The sequence below is a fragment of the Ursus arctos genome, unplaced genomic scaffold (genome assembly GCF_023065955.2).
Source record: "Ursus arctos isolate Adak ecotype North America unplaced genomic scaffold, UrsArc2.0 scaffold_26, whole genome shotgun sequence".
Classification (NCBI taxonomy): domain Eukaryota; kingdom Metazoa; phylum Chordata; class Mammalia; order Carnivora; family Ursidae; genus Ursus; species Ursus arctos.
This window is the reverse complement of record NW_026622941.1, coordinates 1380699-1399222: the sequence shown is the minus strand read 5'-3', so window position 1 is coordinate 1399222 and position 18524 is coordinate 1380699. Positions and strand designations below refer to the sequence as shown.

The 18524-nt window shown below is 43.1% G+C and overlaps 1 protein-coding gene across 3 annotated transcripts in view; it reads left to right on the top strand.

Annotated features, from left to right (window-relative positions):
- The window catches only part of CACNA1C (calcium voltage-gated channel subunit alpha1 C), a 646718-nt gene that overhangs the window by 430417 nt on the left and 197777 nt on the right, over positions 1–18524 (top strand). For all 3 annotated transcript variants that reach the window (XM_057319003.1, XM_057319002.1, XM_057319004.1), the window contains exons 6-7: positions 695–853; positions 7516–7712. In XM_057319003.1, coding sequence (XP_057174986.1) covers positions 695–853; positions 7516–7712 — 356 coding nt within the window. The remainder of the gene's footprint in view (positions 1–694; positions 854–7515; positions 7713–18524) is intronic.

Here is an 18524-nt window from a genome sequence, read left to right as displayed (position 1 = left end):
TCCCTTCATTGGGGTTTTTGAATGGAAGGCTGTAATGTTCTTCAGATTTGGGCCCTGAGGGAAAGGGGCCTGGTCATAAATTTGTGGGAAGAGAGGTCCACTCACATTATCTCTGGAGTCCCACAGAGGTCTCAGCACCTACACATATCCTGAGGGTATGAATCAGTTTCAACAAAGGAAGTCCTACCCTCCCAGATGCCTGAGAACCAGATTTGTGTTTTCTAACAGATGGGTCAGCCATAGGCTCTAGTAATCCCACCTTGAGTGATAAGCAAGTCCTTGCAGGGCTATCTCTAGTCAAAGTTAACTCTCACTATAGTGAGATGCTGGTCTAGGACAAAAAGATGCTAGGTTGTCTCTAAGACAGGATATTAGAAAATTGCATAGTTCTGGATAAAACAAGATGTTCTTCCCCTTAGAAGCACAGCATCTGCCAGTCCTTCCATTTGGATGTGCCTCCAAGAAAGATTTGGAGTCAGGCCAGCCTAGATATCAATCCCTGCTCTGTCACTCACTGACTGTGTGACCTTAAGCCTCACTTTCCTCATCTAAAAAATGGGTCTTATGATACATCACTGGTAGAGCTGCCAAGAAGACTGAATGAGATTATGTCAGTATGGCATCCAAGATAGCGCTTGGTTCGATAAATGGAAGCTGATGTGCTCATTATTACTGTCTGATTTTGTCATTTTAGGTCTCCAGGTGGTTCTGAATTCCATTATCAAGGCCATGGTGCCCCTGCTGCATATTGCTCTGTTAGTGCTGTTTGTAATCATCATCTATGCCATCATTGGCCTGGAGCTCTTCATGGGGAAGATGCATAAGACCTGCTACAACCAGGAGGGCATAGCAGGTAAGGGAAGATGCTGAGTGGCCAGCTCTCAAGAAGCTTCCCTGTCTCATCGCTACTTTCCTTGTAACTGGGTGATGCTACCACGTGATCAGGGATGCTAGGGAAGGCCTCCTCCATTCAAGTACTCATCTTTTCATTCCATGGATAAGTGAGAGGCAGGGATTGGTATTCTTTTCCCCCCGGCTACTTTCTTTCTAATAAAATAGATCTCTGTTAAAACAGCTAAATGCAAGTTCCCGTCCAGCACTACTAAACAGTTTAAATGATCTGTGCGAATCAAGAAACACCACCTAGACAACGTGGAATATTTTAATTTAAGAATCAGAACTGACGTAGTGAGGGTGTGTATCTCTGTTCATTGATCCTTCAGTGTCACTTGTCATCTAAAGCCCTTTCAGGAAGGCAGCTTTGCCTGCAGCCTGTAGATGCCTCCATCACAACCCTAGGTTCTGTCCACCCTTCGGGGCTGATCTTGGCTCCTCTGTGCTTACAGTTTTCTGCTTCTCCCTTCATAGGCAGAACCTCCCGGCCCCCTGGCAGAGGGGGGCCTTTTTGAGACTTCTCTCCACATGGTCCTTCCATAAATCAATATATTTAACAAGCAATGCTAACCCGTTAAGCACTTCCCTGAATAGGACTAAAGTTTTGCCTTGTGGGTTACGATGCAGATTGTTGTCTTAGGTTACTAAAATCTCAGTGGCACCTTTAAAAAAATCATTTAAACAGGTATTGACAAAACTTTTAAACAGACACATAAAGTAGTTTAACACAAAAACTTGTTGAAAAAAATACGTGCCCCCAAAGGGGTTAGAAGTGTTAAGTTTATGTGATTATTTTTTCCAACAACAAGATCTTTCATCTTGGTTTTTGGCATCTTGGTGGAGAAAGGGGAGCATCTGTCTGAAGCTTTAAAAGATACCTCATTTCTCTCCATCTGTACTGCTTCTCCTTCCCATTCATCCCAGGCATTAAATTAAATTTGACCCCTCTTGCTTTAGGATGGTGAGGAGGGACAGATCTGCACAACAAGGAGTGACATTCGTTATTCATATTCAGAAACCAAATAGAGTACCTGATCTGTATGAACTGATTTAACTGGATGGATTGACTGGATATTTGTAGTTTCTAGACCACCACTATGTGACCATAGTTCTAAAACAAACAAACAAAAAACTATAAGCCCATGATCACAGACTCGCACAATTGTTTTTACTTTTTTGATAAAGAGTCTGTTTAAGAGAGACCATTTTTTCTCTCTGTAGAGTACTTCTAATTATTTGGATCATAATTGTATAAAATAAACTGTCATATTAAAAAAAACAGAGGCTCTTTAATATTAGTACAGATCTTGCCTTTAGCTACAATTCTGAGATTTCCAGCTTTGCTTAGAGGAATACCAAATAATGCAATGAATAGTATTCTCCCCTTGAATTCAAATCCTTCTTTTTGTTCAGTTTAGTCTGTAGCCAGCCCGGAACCAATAAATTTATGTTAATTGGGTAGCTTTGTTAGAGCTCATTCTAAGTCCCACATAAGAGCTGGACTGTTTATCACTAAAGTTTATGCAGTTGTATTGAAATGATCAGTGACTCTTTAGATCCAAACTCCTCAGGCAGTTGTAGGGAGGTTGAGTGTCAAAGATGCCAAGAGTGGGTGTGTGTGATGGTGTGGCTTTCACCAACAGCATACCAAGGGGTGGGGAGAGAATGAAACGGTGAAATTCTGCCACGGAGCTAATGATAACGACCCTACCCTGCAACCAAAGGTCTGTGCACCACTTACCTAAGGAGCTGCACATGGTTTCTATCATCCTGCTGGGAAAACAGCAAAAGTATGTTTTTCACTGGTGGCAAGATCCTCTAAGGGCCTATGCTAACAAGCAACCCTGAATGTTGGAAGTCACCAGGCTTTGTTGTCAGACCTGCAGGGGCCTCAACCAGCAAGAAAATGGTGGGCATGATAAACAAGGGAGACACAGGATGGGATGCTCTTCTCTGGACCACAGCTGATCAGTCTAGTGAAACAGCCGCCAAATGCCTGCCAACATTTATAGTGGCCTGCCCACTGTTAGGATAAAGACCAGAAAGAACTGGCCTCACCAATTGGAGTAGCCTCTTTAGAACCATATTGTTTTCCATCCTTGATTTAAAAGAAATAAATAAAACAGGACAAGAAAAATACTTAGGACGTCACCTGTTTCCTACCAGAAGATGCATCAGATTATTTAGCAGTGGATTTTACCTTCACCCCACAAGTCAGAAAGGAAGTTAGCTGCCATGGTGAAAATGACCATCAGCCTGGGGAGCCAGGATGCCAGAGGATCGACATTGAGAGAAGTGTTGCAGAGAGAGGAGCCATGCCAACTCCACCAGGAAGGTGACCTCACTCTGTGTGGAGCCAGGCTCCCTGCTGGGAAGAGGGGCTGAGGACACCTGGCCGTAGAAGCCTTTTCACTCAACACTCTGCAATCAGGAGCTCACGTAGTTCCTCCTTCCTAAATCTGCCCTCTGATAACAAATCCAGGGCCCCACTCCATCACCTCCAACAGAACATGATACCACTGTCATCCAGGCCTGTCCCACCTACATAGTGACTAAAACTAATGAGAAGGGAAAAAACATATGGGAATCTGGACATACTCCAAGCAGCCACAGAGAAGAAGACCAAAAACCTGTAGTCTTTGAAACCAATCCCCGTGTGTTTGGGAGAGTTTTATACCACCTTTGGAATGGGTGATTTTTTTTTTAATTTCAGACTTTGGATTGAATTACCATATTTTTCTGCAAATTTAGATTATACAAAAGTGCTTGTGAGCCCTTGTCATAATTTTTTAATGGAATTTAGATCAAATTCTTCTTTTTGCACTCTAAGATTATTTCTCAGGCTGGGAATTTTATGCGCTTGTAGATTGTAGGACACATTGGATTTTGAGCCATGTTTTGGATAAATAAAACTCTGACGCTGGCTGGGTGGACCATTATTCAGCCTCTAGGCCACCCTTCCAGTTCCCCGTAGAAGTGGTCTCTGAAAAGTCAATTTTTCTCCGATCCCAGAGGCATTTGCAGGGCGCCTTCCTAGTTCCTCCACAGATATATTTCCATATGCCGGCACCTTTTGTTTCTGGCTGTCCCATCTGTTTGATGGCACTCTGAGCCAGGCCACTCTGAATCGCTCTCCCAAGCACACTAATTACCCCTGAGACTGGAAAAGAATTGGTTGGCTCAAACCTAGAAATGAAATCACTCTCATTATATTCACTCCTTAAAGTTGGGTCCTAAAAAAGTAACTGATTTTGTCTTTGGCGATTTCTCCTTTGAACCCCTAACTGGCACTCTCCCAGCGTTTCATGTTCTTGTTGGTATTAACTGCATTTCTAAATTCTCTCCTAATATTCGCCTCCATTCTTTTACCGCAAACTTAATTGGGACTTTCCAGAATGATTCTACTTCACTTCAGTTTTAAAGCATAGGGCCCACATCTTTGTTTGTTTCTCCTACTTTTGTTCCCACTTTCCTCCCTGGGACTTCATGACTCTGCAAAAGAAAACCAACACAATTTTCATGTTCAAACTAATTTCCCCTCACCCTCAAGTGCATGTCGCAAGGACCTGCTGATGTGTGTGTTCACATTTTTCAAGTGTTCCCTTTAGAGCTTTTTATAGATACCTATTTTTACCAGATCATCATTGCTTCTTAATTGTTCTCAAATCTTTTTTTATTGTTGTTCAAGATAGCTTTAAAATAGCAGTGGCTCTTGAGCCTTTAGATAATCTCTCTGAACCTCATCCCTTTTTTTGTTATTATTATTAATGAGATCACTTCCCCTTGATGCCATTTTCCTTTCAACATCTATTTTTTTGCAAAGCCCCAAAAGATGTTTTTCTTCCTTGAGGACACTCAGAATTCACTTTGGCAACATTCACTTTTTCCTTATTTTTGCCTGTTTCAGAAATAGAGAACTCAGGGAAGGCTGTCAGATGAGAAGTCACAATACAAAGATTAACAGCATCTTTACTCACTAGAAGGTGAAATAGGAAAAAGAGAAATGCAAGTTGTCCCTCTGTTTTTTCACCTTCTCTTTTTCTCCCATCTCCTATATCATTCCAGCACTTTTATCACAGTGATTGAACACATCACAGTAGAAAGCCATCACCAGAACGTATGAGAAACCCAACAGAACGTATGATCTGTTTGGTTCCTGGTTTCCAGGTCTCTCAATTTTTTAGGTATTTGTTACCCACTTTTTAATGCATTCTTTAGGGTTGGGATTGACTTCTTAGTTTCCCTCTTTTTATAGCCTCTTGTTGTTTAAACTCACATCCAAATCTCCAAAGACTTCAAAAATTACAGGAGTGGAGCCCTATTGGGAACCAGACCCTGGAGTCAGGAAATGGTGTCGACGCTGTCATTTCCTCAAACAGTTCAGGGACCAGTGATGCAGACCTTTACACCTTGTCATCACACAAAGACTCACACACCACCTGAAACACCAGGCCAGGAATAAGCCAGGAAGTAGCACTGTTCACAATAGCCCAAACCTGTAAACAATCCACATGTCCATCAGCTGGTGAATGGATAGACATACACTGAAATGCACTGCTTGGCAACAAAACGAATATACTATACCGATGTGAGCAACAACACAGATGAACCTGAAAAACATTATGCCAAGTGAAAGAAGACGGACACAAAAAGCCACATATTGTATGATTCTATTTATAGGAAATTTCTGGAAAGGCAAAGCTGTAGAGACAGAGTGTAGATCAGGCTGCTAGGGGTTGGGGAGAGGAGCTTGGATTGACTGCAAACAGGCACACAGGAATTTGGGAGGATGATGGACATGTTTTAAAATGGATTGTGGTGATAGCTGTACAACTATATAAATTTACTAAAAATAATTGAGCTGTACATTTAAATTGATGAATTGTAAGACATGTAAATTATATTTCAATAAAGCTGTTAAGAGAGAAAAAAGAAAAAAAGCCAAGAAGACACACTGCAGCATATATTTCCAACCACACTGCTCAGCTCCATTCTGGTAAGAACTGTCTCCTAGTTAGGATTAATAGTCCTCTTCCTATCTTCCTCTTTGGAGTAAACAGTTTCAAATTGGAAGCCACAAACTGAGAAAGAGCCAACCAACCTGACAGTCTTCAATACAGAGGTGCTAGACGCTTGTAATTGCTGGGATGCATGTGAAACAAGAAAAGACCCTGGGTGACCTGTTATCTCTAAATGAAGAACTATAAGTAAATTCTCTATCCGGGGGCATATTATCACTATTGTTAAAGGCAATCATTTGTTTGTTATGACTGAAGTCTATTCTGTTTATTACTGCTACCTTCTACAAGCATGAGACAATGTACTTAATTTCACAGATTTCTGTGAATTTCAAACTATTACCTTCCACAGCTGGGTCAAGACTACCAGTATTTTATCATAATGGGAATTCTTAGATCAGTCTAGTCTTTTTTTTAAGGATTTTATTTATTTATTAGAGAGAGAGAGAGAGCCTGCGCACACCCAAGCTGGGGAGAGGAGGAGAGAGAGGGAGAAGCGGCCTCCCCGCTGAGCATGAAGCCCCGTGTGACATGAGGCTCAATCCCAGGACCCTGAGATCATGACCTGAGCTGAAGGCAGACGCTTAACTGACTGAGCCACCCAGGCACCCCTAGATCAGTCTAGTCTTATTTCAATTTACCAATGATCTCCACACCAAAAACATAAGCTACATCTTAATTATTAATTTTCTAGTAGGTCTTCCCAGCATGTGGAATTAGCCCAAGCACCATCTGTAGCCACAGTAGATATGTTAAACAGTTTCCTGAAAAAGCCCTGTCCATACTTAGGGAGCATTCTCCCTGTCACCCACTGTTGTTCTGTCTTGATTAGAGATCTGAAAATGATTCTTCTCTTCTGAAAGATATTAATGCAGGAGACCAAAAAGCAGTGCTGCAAGGTCTCACATGACAGTCAGCAGTGTTTATGCTCAAGGGTTGTAATAAAGACCACTTTATGGTTGATACTTTCTCCTATGGTCAGAATTTATTTTTTGCCCTTCATCCACATAAGGCTTACACTATAAAATGACTTGTTTCTCTGGTAATGTATCCTGTAACACGTAAAGGACAAAGTGTTACTGAATGGGATTTGTTGGCTAATTATGTGAGAGACTCTTCTAATCAATATAGCCCTCACCCTAAACTCTGGTGTTCCAGTGGAAGTGTCCGTAGATACTTTATCACCAAAAAAAGAAAAGGTAGACTTCCTATCATTTTCCAGAATATTTTTCACTCGGAGTGATTGCATTATTAGCTTTTAATTGGACTTTTGACCACAATGCCAACATGTTTCAGCCGAACGTGCAATAACCTTACTGTCTTTAAAATCAATTACCGAGGTTAAAATACAGTTTTACAATTAGTTGAAAGTACAGACCTTCTAAATCAATGGCAGCCTAAATGAATACCTAGTTCCTTATATTGTTTAATTTGTCTACGGGAGAACTAATGAAAACTTGTTCTGCATTATCGTTGTTGTGGTGGTTTTGCCTAACCCCTCAACCTTATCTATCAGTTTTCTCTCTGACTTTTCTCTCCATCTTTCTCTGCCCATCTCTCTCCATCCCCTCTGCTGCCTTTTCTTTTCCCCTGGTCATTCAAGATGTTCCAGCAGAAGATGATCCTTCCCCTTGTGCTCTGGAGACAGGCCATGGGCGTCAGTGTCAGAACGGCACTGTGTGCAAGCCTGGGTGGGACGGGCCCAAGCACGGCATCACCAACTTCGACAATTTTGCCTTCGCCATGTTGACAGTGTTCCAGTGCATCACCATGGAGGGCTGGACAGACGTCCTGTACTGGGTACGTAGCTTGAGATGGACAGAGGTGGGGAGTCCAGAAGGCTGTGAGCCTTTCCTCAACATCTCCTTTTTCCATTCTCCCCATGACTTTGTGGTCACATACACACCTTAATGGGATAGTTGATGCATGTCTTTGATTTCTTCCAGGTCTTTCCTGAGAAACAAAGCATGAAATTTGCACCCTAATGAGTTTCTCTGTCTGCCCACCAGCCTAAGAGAAATGTCATCTTTCAGTTTGTCCTGTAGTGAGAAATACGGGCACGCAGCTGATGCTCTGTGAATGAGTTGGCCAAACCTGACACAAGGATTCTCTTCAACTCCCCTTCCTGTAGAAACTGTAGAGTTTCTTCTGTTCTTATCCTTGTCTTGCATCTGTCCCCAAAAGAGAGCTAGAGTGCACAATTATTAATTTTTAGGGCTAAGGAGAAAAGTCAGGCCTGGTCTTCTAACAAGAAACCATTTTTATGAATTGTTAGCATTATGGCATGCTATTGTATTTCTATTTCTCATGTTAATTGTACCTTATTATATTAGAATAGTCCATCAGACAAATACATTGCCATCATTTTCACTGCTAACAAAACACTCTGCTGGTTATGTGATGCATATATAGAAATACCGCTTCCTAAGTGTCAACCCGTCCATTGTAAATCTTCTTTTACCCTCAAGATGCCCCTTTTATTATCCAACAGCCAAGACTACTTTGCCAACCTTCAAGCTGTTAAAGCGCCAGATTTCTGCCTATCAGACAGGCAAATATACACACCATATTTGAGCTGTCTCCATTCTGGCAGAGTCAAGTCCATTATTTGTAAAAGCTCCAGGAAATATAATTCTTTGTAGTATCTTCTACTTGAGCATGAGGAATGACTTGCCAGAATCCAGTGTTGTTCTCCAGCATTTGGGTGAAAAATGCTTGTTGCCAGTCTTGAAAATACCATCTCACCCAGAGTTTTGCAAATAGTCAAATTTATTTGGCCATGCTGAAAACAGTCTAAGAGTCTGCTTGGGGAATAGTGTCTACACACTAAGGCAGGGAAGAGGGAGAGGGAAGGGAATGGCTTCCCGTTGAACAGAGCTGCCAGATAGAAAGGAACTGATGCCAAGGGAGGTGTTGACTTCTTCCTAAAATCAGAATAGTTTTGTAACAACACAGAGATGTGATACAGGGTATTGTATCTTTTAATTTTTTTGTAAGCACCATGTCCTATTGATTCAAAAACCCTCTTTTTCCAGTTTTTATGTTCAGTTCAACATGCTGAAACCCAGTGTTGCTATGAAGTGCATACCTCCCTACAAATGACTACTTGAAGCTTGACTGAGAACCTTGTACCCAGAAAACATTTACTGAGCATTCTTTGCATGCCAGGGAAGCTCTTAGGTACAGGATTCAGACATAAATAACATCCAGTCCAGACTGAAAAGCTCAGTCTAGAGAAACAGTTAATCTAAACAGAATAATGGCGGTACAACTGGAACAGTGCCATGGTAGAGTTGCTATGTTGTGATACTTTGAAAAGAAGACAAAGGTCAAGTCACTTTTCCCTCAAGTTAAAATGAAACACTGGAAAACATTTTTTTAGGTCCATGCTTGACAAAACTGTTTTTGAATAATTTCTAAGAGGAAAAGAAGGAATTGAATGTACTATGTTTAGGAAAATTTATTTCATTTACCAAAGCGGATCAAATTCCCAGGTGGTCCTTCTACCTTGGATAGATCCCTCTGGCTATGCAAGGACAGAAACACCCTTCTGCTATGGGCCATAGAACATATGATCATATGGAACTACGCTTCAGAGCCTCCTCACATGAGCTTCAAACCCATGCCTTAAGTTGCTATGGGAACGCCTTCCATGGCAGCAAATTGAGGGCAGGGTGGCAGTGGGTGGGTGGGTATAGGTCTGAGGGAATAGGTATAATTTACTTTGCTGATGGCCCTGATGTATTTTTGTGATCTTCCTTCATCACTCCCTCCCTCTCCCTCACCATAAGTCATTGATACCCCACCAGCCAGATGTGACCCAAAGAAATACTGTCGCAATGACAGCCAGAGTGGGGAATGAGAAGAAACACACAACTGCAACTACCAATTTTCAGCAGCTGTGTTGTGCTTTCTCCCCTGGGGTGTGTGTGATAGAGCTCAGGCTGGGAATGGAAAAAGTGTCAGAGGTGAAGGAACAATCCCAGGCTCATGGGACATGTCTCTCTGATTTTCCCAGCACCTTCCCAAAACGGCCATATTGTGTGTGCGTGCATCTGTGTGTGTGTGTGTGTGTGCATGCATGCACGCACACACACACACACACACACATACCCCTAAAGGTGAAACAGCCTCATACTTGGGTATTCATGATGGAAGCACTTCTCAGCCCAATGCTCCTGCTTTCAGACGATTTCTCTAATTGCCTTGACCTTCTATGGCCATTTCTTCCTTTCCTCCTACTTCTTCTCTCTCCCTCTTACTTCCTCCCCCTTCAGCATTCTCCTTCTTGCCTCTGAGCCTGTTTCTCTAAACCCACAGACTCTCAAATCTCAGTGTACTTTAGTATAAACGATGGAGCTTTCTAAATATAAAGATACCTAGACTTCCCTCCAAGCCACTGAATGAGAAGTTCCAAAGTTAGGCCCCAGTATCTGCATTTTGAAAGGCTTCCCAGGTGATTCTGATGCCCAAGCTGGAGTCTGAAAACCCCTGGAAGTCTAACCTATTCAATCTGCATGGTGATGCTTTGATGTCACTGGATTTGAACCACTGGATTTGAAGCTATAGTTTCCATGGAAATTGGAGAAGTAGGGTCTTCCACTCAGAACAATGCATTTCCCTTCAAATCCAAGGGGCAAGTCTAGAGGATGTTGGAAGGAGAAACCAAGATTTTCAAGTATAGCAATGAATGGAAACCCCAGAGCCAGATTCATTCTGAACTATCAAACAGCTGGTTATATGTTCCTAGGGAGAGAATCAGCCATTAAAACACTAAAGAATTGATTAAAACTGGTTATTGCTTGGGATGGAAGGGATCAGGGAGGTCAACAGTAGCAAATGACAGACCCTCGCCTCCTACTGTGGATAATATCAAATCCATTTCTCTTTTTCTGTGACATCCATTATTTCATCCCATTGTTATGATTTGAAGAGTTAGTAGACTAAAAAGTAAGATCAAACTTGGTCAAGTAATACTTGAACAAGTCCTCAGCTGTTAAAGCTACTGACCACACATTTGGTCAAGGCTCCAACTAGGTGGACGATTTGTTGAAACATTTGTTTTACTGAATCTGAAGATGACAGGGTAAAGGGTGGGGGACACTGAGGATTTGGAAACTAAGCCAAAACTTATTTTGAGGTGTGGTTTCCTTGGGCAATGGCTTCTTTTTTTTTTTTTTTCAAGATTTTATTTATTTATTCGACAGAGATAGAGACAGCCAGCGAGAGAGGGAACACAAGCAGGGGGAGTGGGAGAGGAAGAAGCAGGCTCACAGTGGAGGAGCCTGATGTGGGGCTCGATCCCATAATGCCGGGATCACGCCCTGAGCTGAAGGCAGACGCTCAACCGCTGTGCCACCCAGGCGCCCCTGGGCAATGGCTTCTTAAGCCAAAGTCTTTTCATTTACTCTCAGAATGTCCATGCCTCTTCTAAAATAGTGGGGAAAGGTTAGCAAACAAAAGTATCATTCTTCTTTAAAAACAGTGAAGCACCAACCCAGGAAAGAATCCAGTACTGTATGGCATTACCATTGGTTTCTATTTGTATGTTCAGATTTTATAGATTGTTTTTTTTTAACCAAACGCCCCTAACTTTTTGCATATAATTCAAGACTATTTGTCTTACATGGTTTGAGCATGTGCCTTCCTGAAGACAGAAGAGGCTGCTGAATCAAGATGATTTACAGGACTCTTAGACGTGGTCTGAGGACTAGGATCAGTTTGAAACCATTATCCCTTCTACATTACATCCAGATCCCAGTTAAGTAACATAAACATCAATCAAGTGTCTGTTCAGTGCTGTTTGTACTTGAGATAGCCTCATGCCCTTGGGAAACAGAGTAACATGACTGCTTACCCAGGGTTTGAAACACCTGGAGAAGATTACATGTGAGACTTGTGGGAAAGGGAGGCAGCAGTTAGAAGCAGGCATAACCCAAGAATACACGTTTCTAGCTCTTCTGGAATCTAGATGCCTGAATAATCCTTTATCAAGAGGATTCTGTTGACCTCTGCTCACCCGATACCCTCCTGATCCAGGGTCTCCAAGAATATTACATACTGAGCAGCATGGTAAAAACACTCAGATCTAGGTTTTCCTGGACCCACACCCCACCCTACCTACCACCAACATAGTGGGATCACTTCTTTCCAAAACCACCCATTGCCCCCACACACAACTGGTTTCTGCAGGATCAGTTGTTTCACTGATTTTTAAAAAATAGAAATTGAGCTTAAAAATAAAAATAAATAAATAAAATAGGATTAGAAAGAATACTTAATAAGAAATCATATAAAGAAAAGATTTTTAGAATCACAAATAGTGACTTTTGTAGCGTCTGGGTTAGTTTGGGCTCAGCAGGAGAACTTGGGAATAAAATTCTAATGCTTTAACCTTTCATAAGTCAGTTGTCAGCTCCACACTTGGTCTTGTCCCACTTAATGTCTGGACATGATAGGAAAATAATTCCTTCTAAACTCTCATACACACACACACACACACACACACACACACACACTACACACACACACAGATGGCCACTCATATCTGCTCTTGGTGCTGCTGAAACATCCTCATTTATGACAAAGATCTATTACATCCAGGCAGATTGATTCAGGCTTTACCCTATTTTTTCCCACTCCATCTTTTCTTCAAAAAGCCACCTCTTTTCACTACAGAATATAGAAAATGAGTCTCTGAAGGCATCAAGAAAGCAGAAATGGAGCTGAGTTCTATTTATGACCTAATAGTCATTCTAAGTGAAGAGCTAGGAAAAAATCCTCAAGTAACCTAGAAACAGCATCTTGGGCTCTTTAACGGGTATCAGAGCAGAGAAAGTGGTAGGTTCTACTTAGGACCCTGCAATTTTTAACTTTTAATCTGCTTCTGTTAGAGTGTTCCCCACTTAGTGCCCATGCTGTTTTGAACAAAGGATGCTATCTAGACAATAAACTAGTGGTTTATAAGCATATCAAGAAAGAAACTTAGCGGGGCGCCTGGGTGGCACAGCGGTTAAGCTTCTGCCTTCGGCTCAGGGCGTGATCCCGGCGTTATGGGATCGAGCCCCACGTCAGGCTCTTCCGCTATGAGCCTGCTTCTTCCTCTCCCACTCCCCCTGCTTGTGTTCCCTCTCTCGCTGGCTGTCTCTATCTCTGTCAAATAAATAAATAAAATCTTTAAAAAAAAGAAAAAAAAGAAAGAAACTTAGCATCTCTCAATGCTATTATTTAATTTTTAGGTTTTATTTTGTTAATTTCACTGGTATTAGATGAGACCTTATTCAATAATTCCATTTAACAAACATTTATTGAGCATTTACTATTTTCCTAGGACTGAGTAGGGACTGGGGTGGAGGGATGGGGAGAAGAAGGCCTGCCCTCAAGGAATTTAGGATCTAATTGAAGAGATAGAGGACACATAAGGAAACATGACTTAGCACGGGGCAGTACACTCAGGGAGAGCTCTGCATTGGCCAAGAGCACTTCGGGGAGAAAGGGGAATTTCACTGGCTTTGAGGCCCCTCCCCTGGGGAAAGCAAGCTTTATAACATTTGGGGAGATTGGAGAGAACTGTTTTTTAGGTTCTCTCAACAGAACCAAGAAACAGCTCAGCTTCCCCAAAGTGTTCTCACCCAAGGTGTCTGAAAAGCCACCTGCCTAGAGGCGCAGTCACAGGTATCAAACACGACCCCACACCTGGTGGCTGCCCAAGACAAATAAGCAGGTCTTCCTTTGGTTGTGAGCCAGCTCTCTCCTCCAGGTGTTCATACTGGGGGACACCACTCTACTCATACTCCTTAACCTCCCCCAAGATGTCAGTGCATGATCCCATCTGAGTTCAGGGATTTTTAAAAAATAGATCAAGGAGTTGAATGTGTTGGCTTGCCTTCATGTTAGGAGACTTTTGGTGTCTTTCCCCATATAATCCAAGCTTTTACTTGTGCTCTGAGGCACTCAGGGGTTTTCCATGTACGATAAACAGGTGCAGGGGCAGGAAGGAGTCAGGTGGAACGTGTCTGACTTGCTACTCACTCATTGACCCATGGGTGGAAACCCTGTGTTCACAAGGAAGGTGATAAAGGTCAAGAGAGTCACAGCTTTTTTGAGCCATCACCCTGGGCACTGGCATTGATGGCAGCAGCAAACCCTGTCCTCTAAGTATACTCTGTGGAAAGCACTCTTGATTTTTATGGGTCTACACCTCCTGCCTTTGATGTCAAGTGACAGCCCTTTCAGCATTCGCTGAAACTATTTAGTCTTTTTAGATTCGCAGTGCCTGTGCCATGAACCTTGTAGGAGAAAGTGCCACAACTTGAAAACTCATGGAAACCAGTGAGGATCAAGAGTGGCCTTGGTGCACTAGCACCCAGGAGGTGTTGTTCTTCATTTTTCTTTTTTGGGAAAAAAGTTTATGTTGGATTTGAAGGTTTAAGGTTGAGGTTGCCCTCAAGGAATTAGATATTGTTTTCTGAAGGTTCTGTGTTTTTCATTCAGTCTCACGTTTGGTCAGTCTGTGGATTCTAGGAATAATAAGGTATGTGTTTCAGCAAAGGCTAGGGTCATCCTGTTAGTCCTTGGGCCTGGAGGCTACAATGGCTGCTGATGGTGGACATCAAGATGCCTAAATATGTGCCTTCCTTAGAAAAGTCACAAAGCTTCCTTTGCTAGACCTAAGAAACATATAGCTTTAATGGTTTGAGAAAACCTATCCTTTTTTCACCTCTAAATAAGGGTGTCAGCAATCTAGGTCATTTTTTTAAAATATGTCTTTATTTATTCTCTCTTCTTAATAGCTCCATTCCAGCTGATTTAAGACATCAATCTCATCACTCCAGGCATTGCCCTACTTCAGAGCCACCCAGCATTGTATGTTCTCTACCCAGTCTGCCCCCAAAAGTAGGTGGCCTAGAATAAAGAGGAGAAAGTAAAAGAGAAAACAAAAGGGGCACTTTCCTCTCAGGCCAGAGCCAGACACACCAGAGAATCACCTGCCAGTGGCTGCCGAGCATTGCTTGCTGAGGAAGTGATGGGGTCTTAGGACCACCTTGGAAGCTCGTTAATCTCTCATCTGTCCTCCTACTTCCTGCCCTTCACCTGCTATTCTGCATCTTAAACCTTGAAAGAACTGCCTCACAGTAAGGAAGAGACCAAAGCAGAAGCATAGGACAAGGGAGAAGTAAAGACTGTGAGTCTCCTGGATATGGCCCTGGCTCTCTGTGGGATATCTATAGGTCATGAAAATATCCATGGGTCATGAGGTTATCATGACAATATCAATGGGATATCTGTGGGTCATGAGGTTATCATGAGGATATTAATGAGATATCTATGGGTCTAGAGGTTATGAAGCTATTAATGAGATATCTATGGGTCATGAGTTTATCTGTGGGTCATAAGGTTATCACAACACTCTCATTGGGTTATCTGTGGGTAATGTGGCTTGTACCTCCATCCATTTGAGGGTCTTAATGATGCTGGAAGTCACTCACCTGTGACACAAAGGAAAGGACACCCAAACTGAATAAGAGCCCAAGGAAATCTTTAAGGTTCATGGGTTTGTTGACTTGTGAGAGAGATGTGGCTTGGGGAACTGTATTTTATGTGAGGTTAAGTGTTCACAGATTCAGGGTTATGAGGAACCAGTCAGGAGATATTTCATTCCAAGGAGGTTGGTTGAGTGCCAGTCACCCCTCGCACCCACGCACCATCTGCCAGGGCTCTAGAGGCAGCTCTGGGAGGGTGAACTGCAGCAGGTGTGCCATTGCCTCCTGCAATTACCTGTTTCTCTCTGACCTGAGGAAGGTAAGGAGGTCTGAGATCCAGGGCAAAGCAGGAGAACTCACTCAGAACAGGCCCCCTCTGCCACTCTTGGGAAAAGCTCTTCTGGGATTAGCACAGAGCAGCTGGTTTGTAAGAATCATGGAGTCCATGCACGTGGGGTTGTATGCAGAGCACCATGGGTGTGCGCCTTTTCTCAGGTGGGAGGCCACAGCTCCTGTCAGCTCATCCTAACCTGACCACTGTCCCTGACTCTGACCTTCACTGGCAGGACTTAATCTGAGAAAGGAAGAGCGAGGACGGTTAGAGGCTTCACGGCCTTGGACCCAGCGTCCACACACTCCTCCTCACAGATGCCGTCTTTGGTCCCAGGGCTGTTTTCAATGCCGTCACTCTCACTGGCACAGAACACAGTGTCTTACACACAGTAGGCTCTCAGGAAAAACCGTTGAACAAATGTGGATTCTAATGAGACCATTGCTAAGAACAGTGAAAGGCTTATGTCGTAGTCCCCCATAATAAAATGTGACATATAGACCCTGGAATCATACAGCCATCCTTACAATCATTATGTGGCCTATGGTTGGCTAACTCGCCATCATGCCTATGCCTTTTTCCTCCGTAACCTCATTTCACTAGTCCTGCCCCTTCTTATATGGGTGTAGTTTTCTTTTTGTCCTCCTGGATGGTTATTGGACTTTCCTCTGCTGGTTTGGTTTCCTTTGTTGCCTTGGTTCAGACAGTTACTTTCTGGTTAAAGGGAGCTCCCAGGCTCCCTGTGATAGGGACAAGGTCTGACACACACAGACCTTTCTGCCCTGCCTCTCCTAACAACCGCTGTTTGGCTGGATATTTTAGTCCTCAGCCACTGGGAAAAGCCTCCATCCCAGAGCCAGGATGGCTTTTCAGCTGTGGGCTCTATTTTTAATAATTGCCAACTTCCTAGGAAACCCCCAATTCCGTCCCAGGATCACATGGCTTCTGGCTTCCTTTCTGTCCCTGCACTCCTGCCTTCAGTTGCCTTACAGTGCGGGATTTACCCAGTCCTGCCTGGTCTGGCATTTGCTTGCTTCTCCAAGCCTCAGCCAGTTACTCTTCTCCCTGCACTTGTAGAACCCCAGATGTTTATTCCTTAGCTGCGTTTACCACCTTGTGTTGTAGTTACCTTTTACTTATCTGTCCCCGTGCTAGCAAGGGCTTCCTATTTATAGCAGTGCCTGGCACATATCAGCTTCATTCATTCACTCAACATTTACTGAGTACCTGCCATGTGTGAAGCCCTGTTTCTGGCACTTGGGATACACTAGTGAACAAACCAGACCAAAACTGCCTGTCTTCAGGGAGGTTTCATTCTAACATGGAAGAAAAACATATAATAAATGAATAAATGATACAGTTAGAAAGTGATAAGCACCATGTGAAAAACAGCAGAGTATGTGGGAATGGGAATGCTCAATAAATTCATGTTGAATTGAATTATGACATGGTTAAGTAGACAAATGTTGGGAACTCTTCTTTTGCTCAGTGACTGAGTTCAAACCAATGATCCCCAAGCCCTGAACACAATTTTTGTACTCTATGCCATGGCCACATTTGGTAGATTCCTCTAACCAAAACATAGTGACCCCAGATAAATAGTATTAGATTTGAAAAGAACATATCAGGATGAAACACTTCAAACCAATCCAACTAGGTAGGTCTCCCAGTACTTCTTGATCTTTTTTACTCATAGCACACAGAGAACATAGGATTTGTCCAGCATCCTCAGGCACATGGGTAAGGTTTCTTGGAGCCTGAGAAGCCCTGCGGGCTGAGGGGTACTATTCCAGCACATGTGTAACTCATTTGATGCACCTGGCTTTAGAATCCCCTGGGGACCAAGTCATGAGGCTTGCTGACTTGGGAGCAATAGCCCAGGATCGGTGTCGTTAACAGTTCTTCCAGATGATTCTGATGCTGGGGGTCTTCAGACCACACTTTAAGGAACACTGCCATGCTACAAAGCAGAGACAGGTAGTAGTCACAGTGTTTGTCATGTCCTTATATTTGAAGTTGAGAGCTATGGGGAATGGTGTAAATCAGTGGTTCTCAAACTTGCTAAAATGTGGGTTGTTAGACCCACCTGCAGAGTTTCTGGGAGGGCAGAGTATGTGCATTTCTAAACAGGTCAGGACCACACTCTGAGATCCACTAGTGTCAATCATTCGGGAAGCTGGTATATTAGAAATTTGGATTCCTGTAAGGCAATTTCACAAGGACAAAGTTGGGGTTCATTTTAGAAAAATAGGACTAAATCCTGTTTAGTCTAGTTGGAAAGCATTAAAAAAATAAATTTGAGAAACTAAATCAGAACAAATTTCCTGTTTGATAAAAATGCTGCTCTGTGGTTTCACGTCGTGTTTACACCTACCCTCCAGCCAGCTTTGTGCTGGTAAATGTTTAACCACCAGTTCTTAGGGGCAAAGAGTAAAAGAGGGGCTGGTCTGTGTCACTCGCCCACTCTGCCCACTGTGGCGGGTTTCGGGCTACGGGTTCGCATTCAGTGACGTCACTGAACACAGACCAGGGAAGAGACGCGCGGTGGCTCTCCAAAGCCCAGAGGAACCGGGCCCAGCACACCAAGCCTCCAGCTACTGCAGGGGTTTGCCACCTGTCAGAGGCTGCCTCTGTTATCCAGTTAGGTACTGGTCACAGTCTCCAGGCTACAGGAAATGCGGTTGCAGGACAGGAACTGTTCTCTGCATAAATAACCCAAACGACCATCCTTCCTGGGCCATGGCCCAGAGTGCTCGTGAAGCACTGCAGTTTTGCTCCTAAATTCCGGGCCCAGCTCAG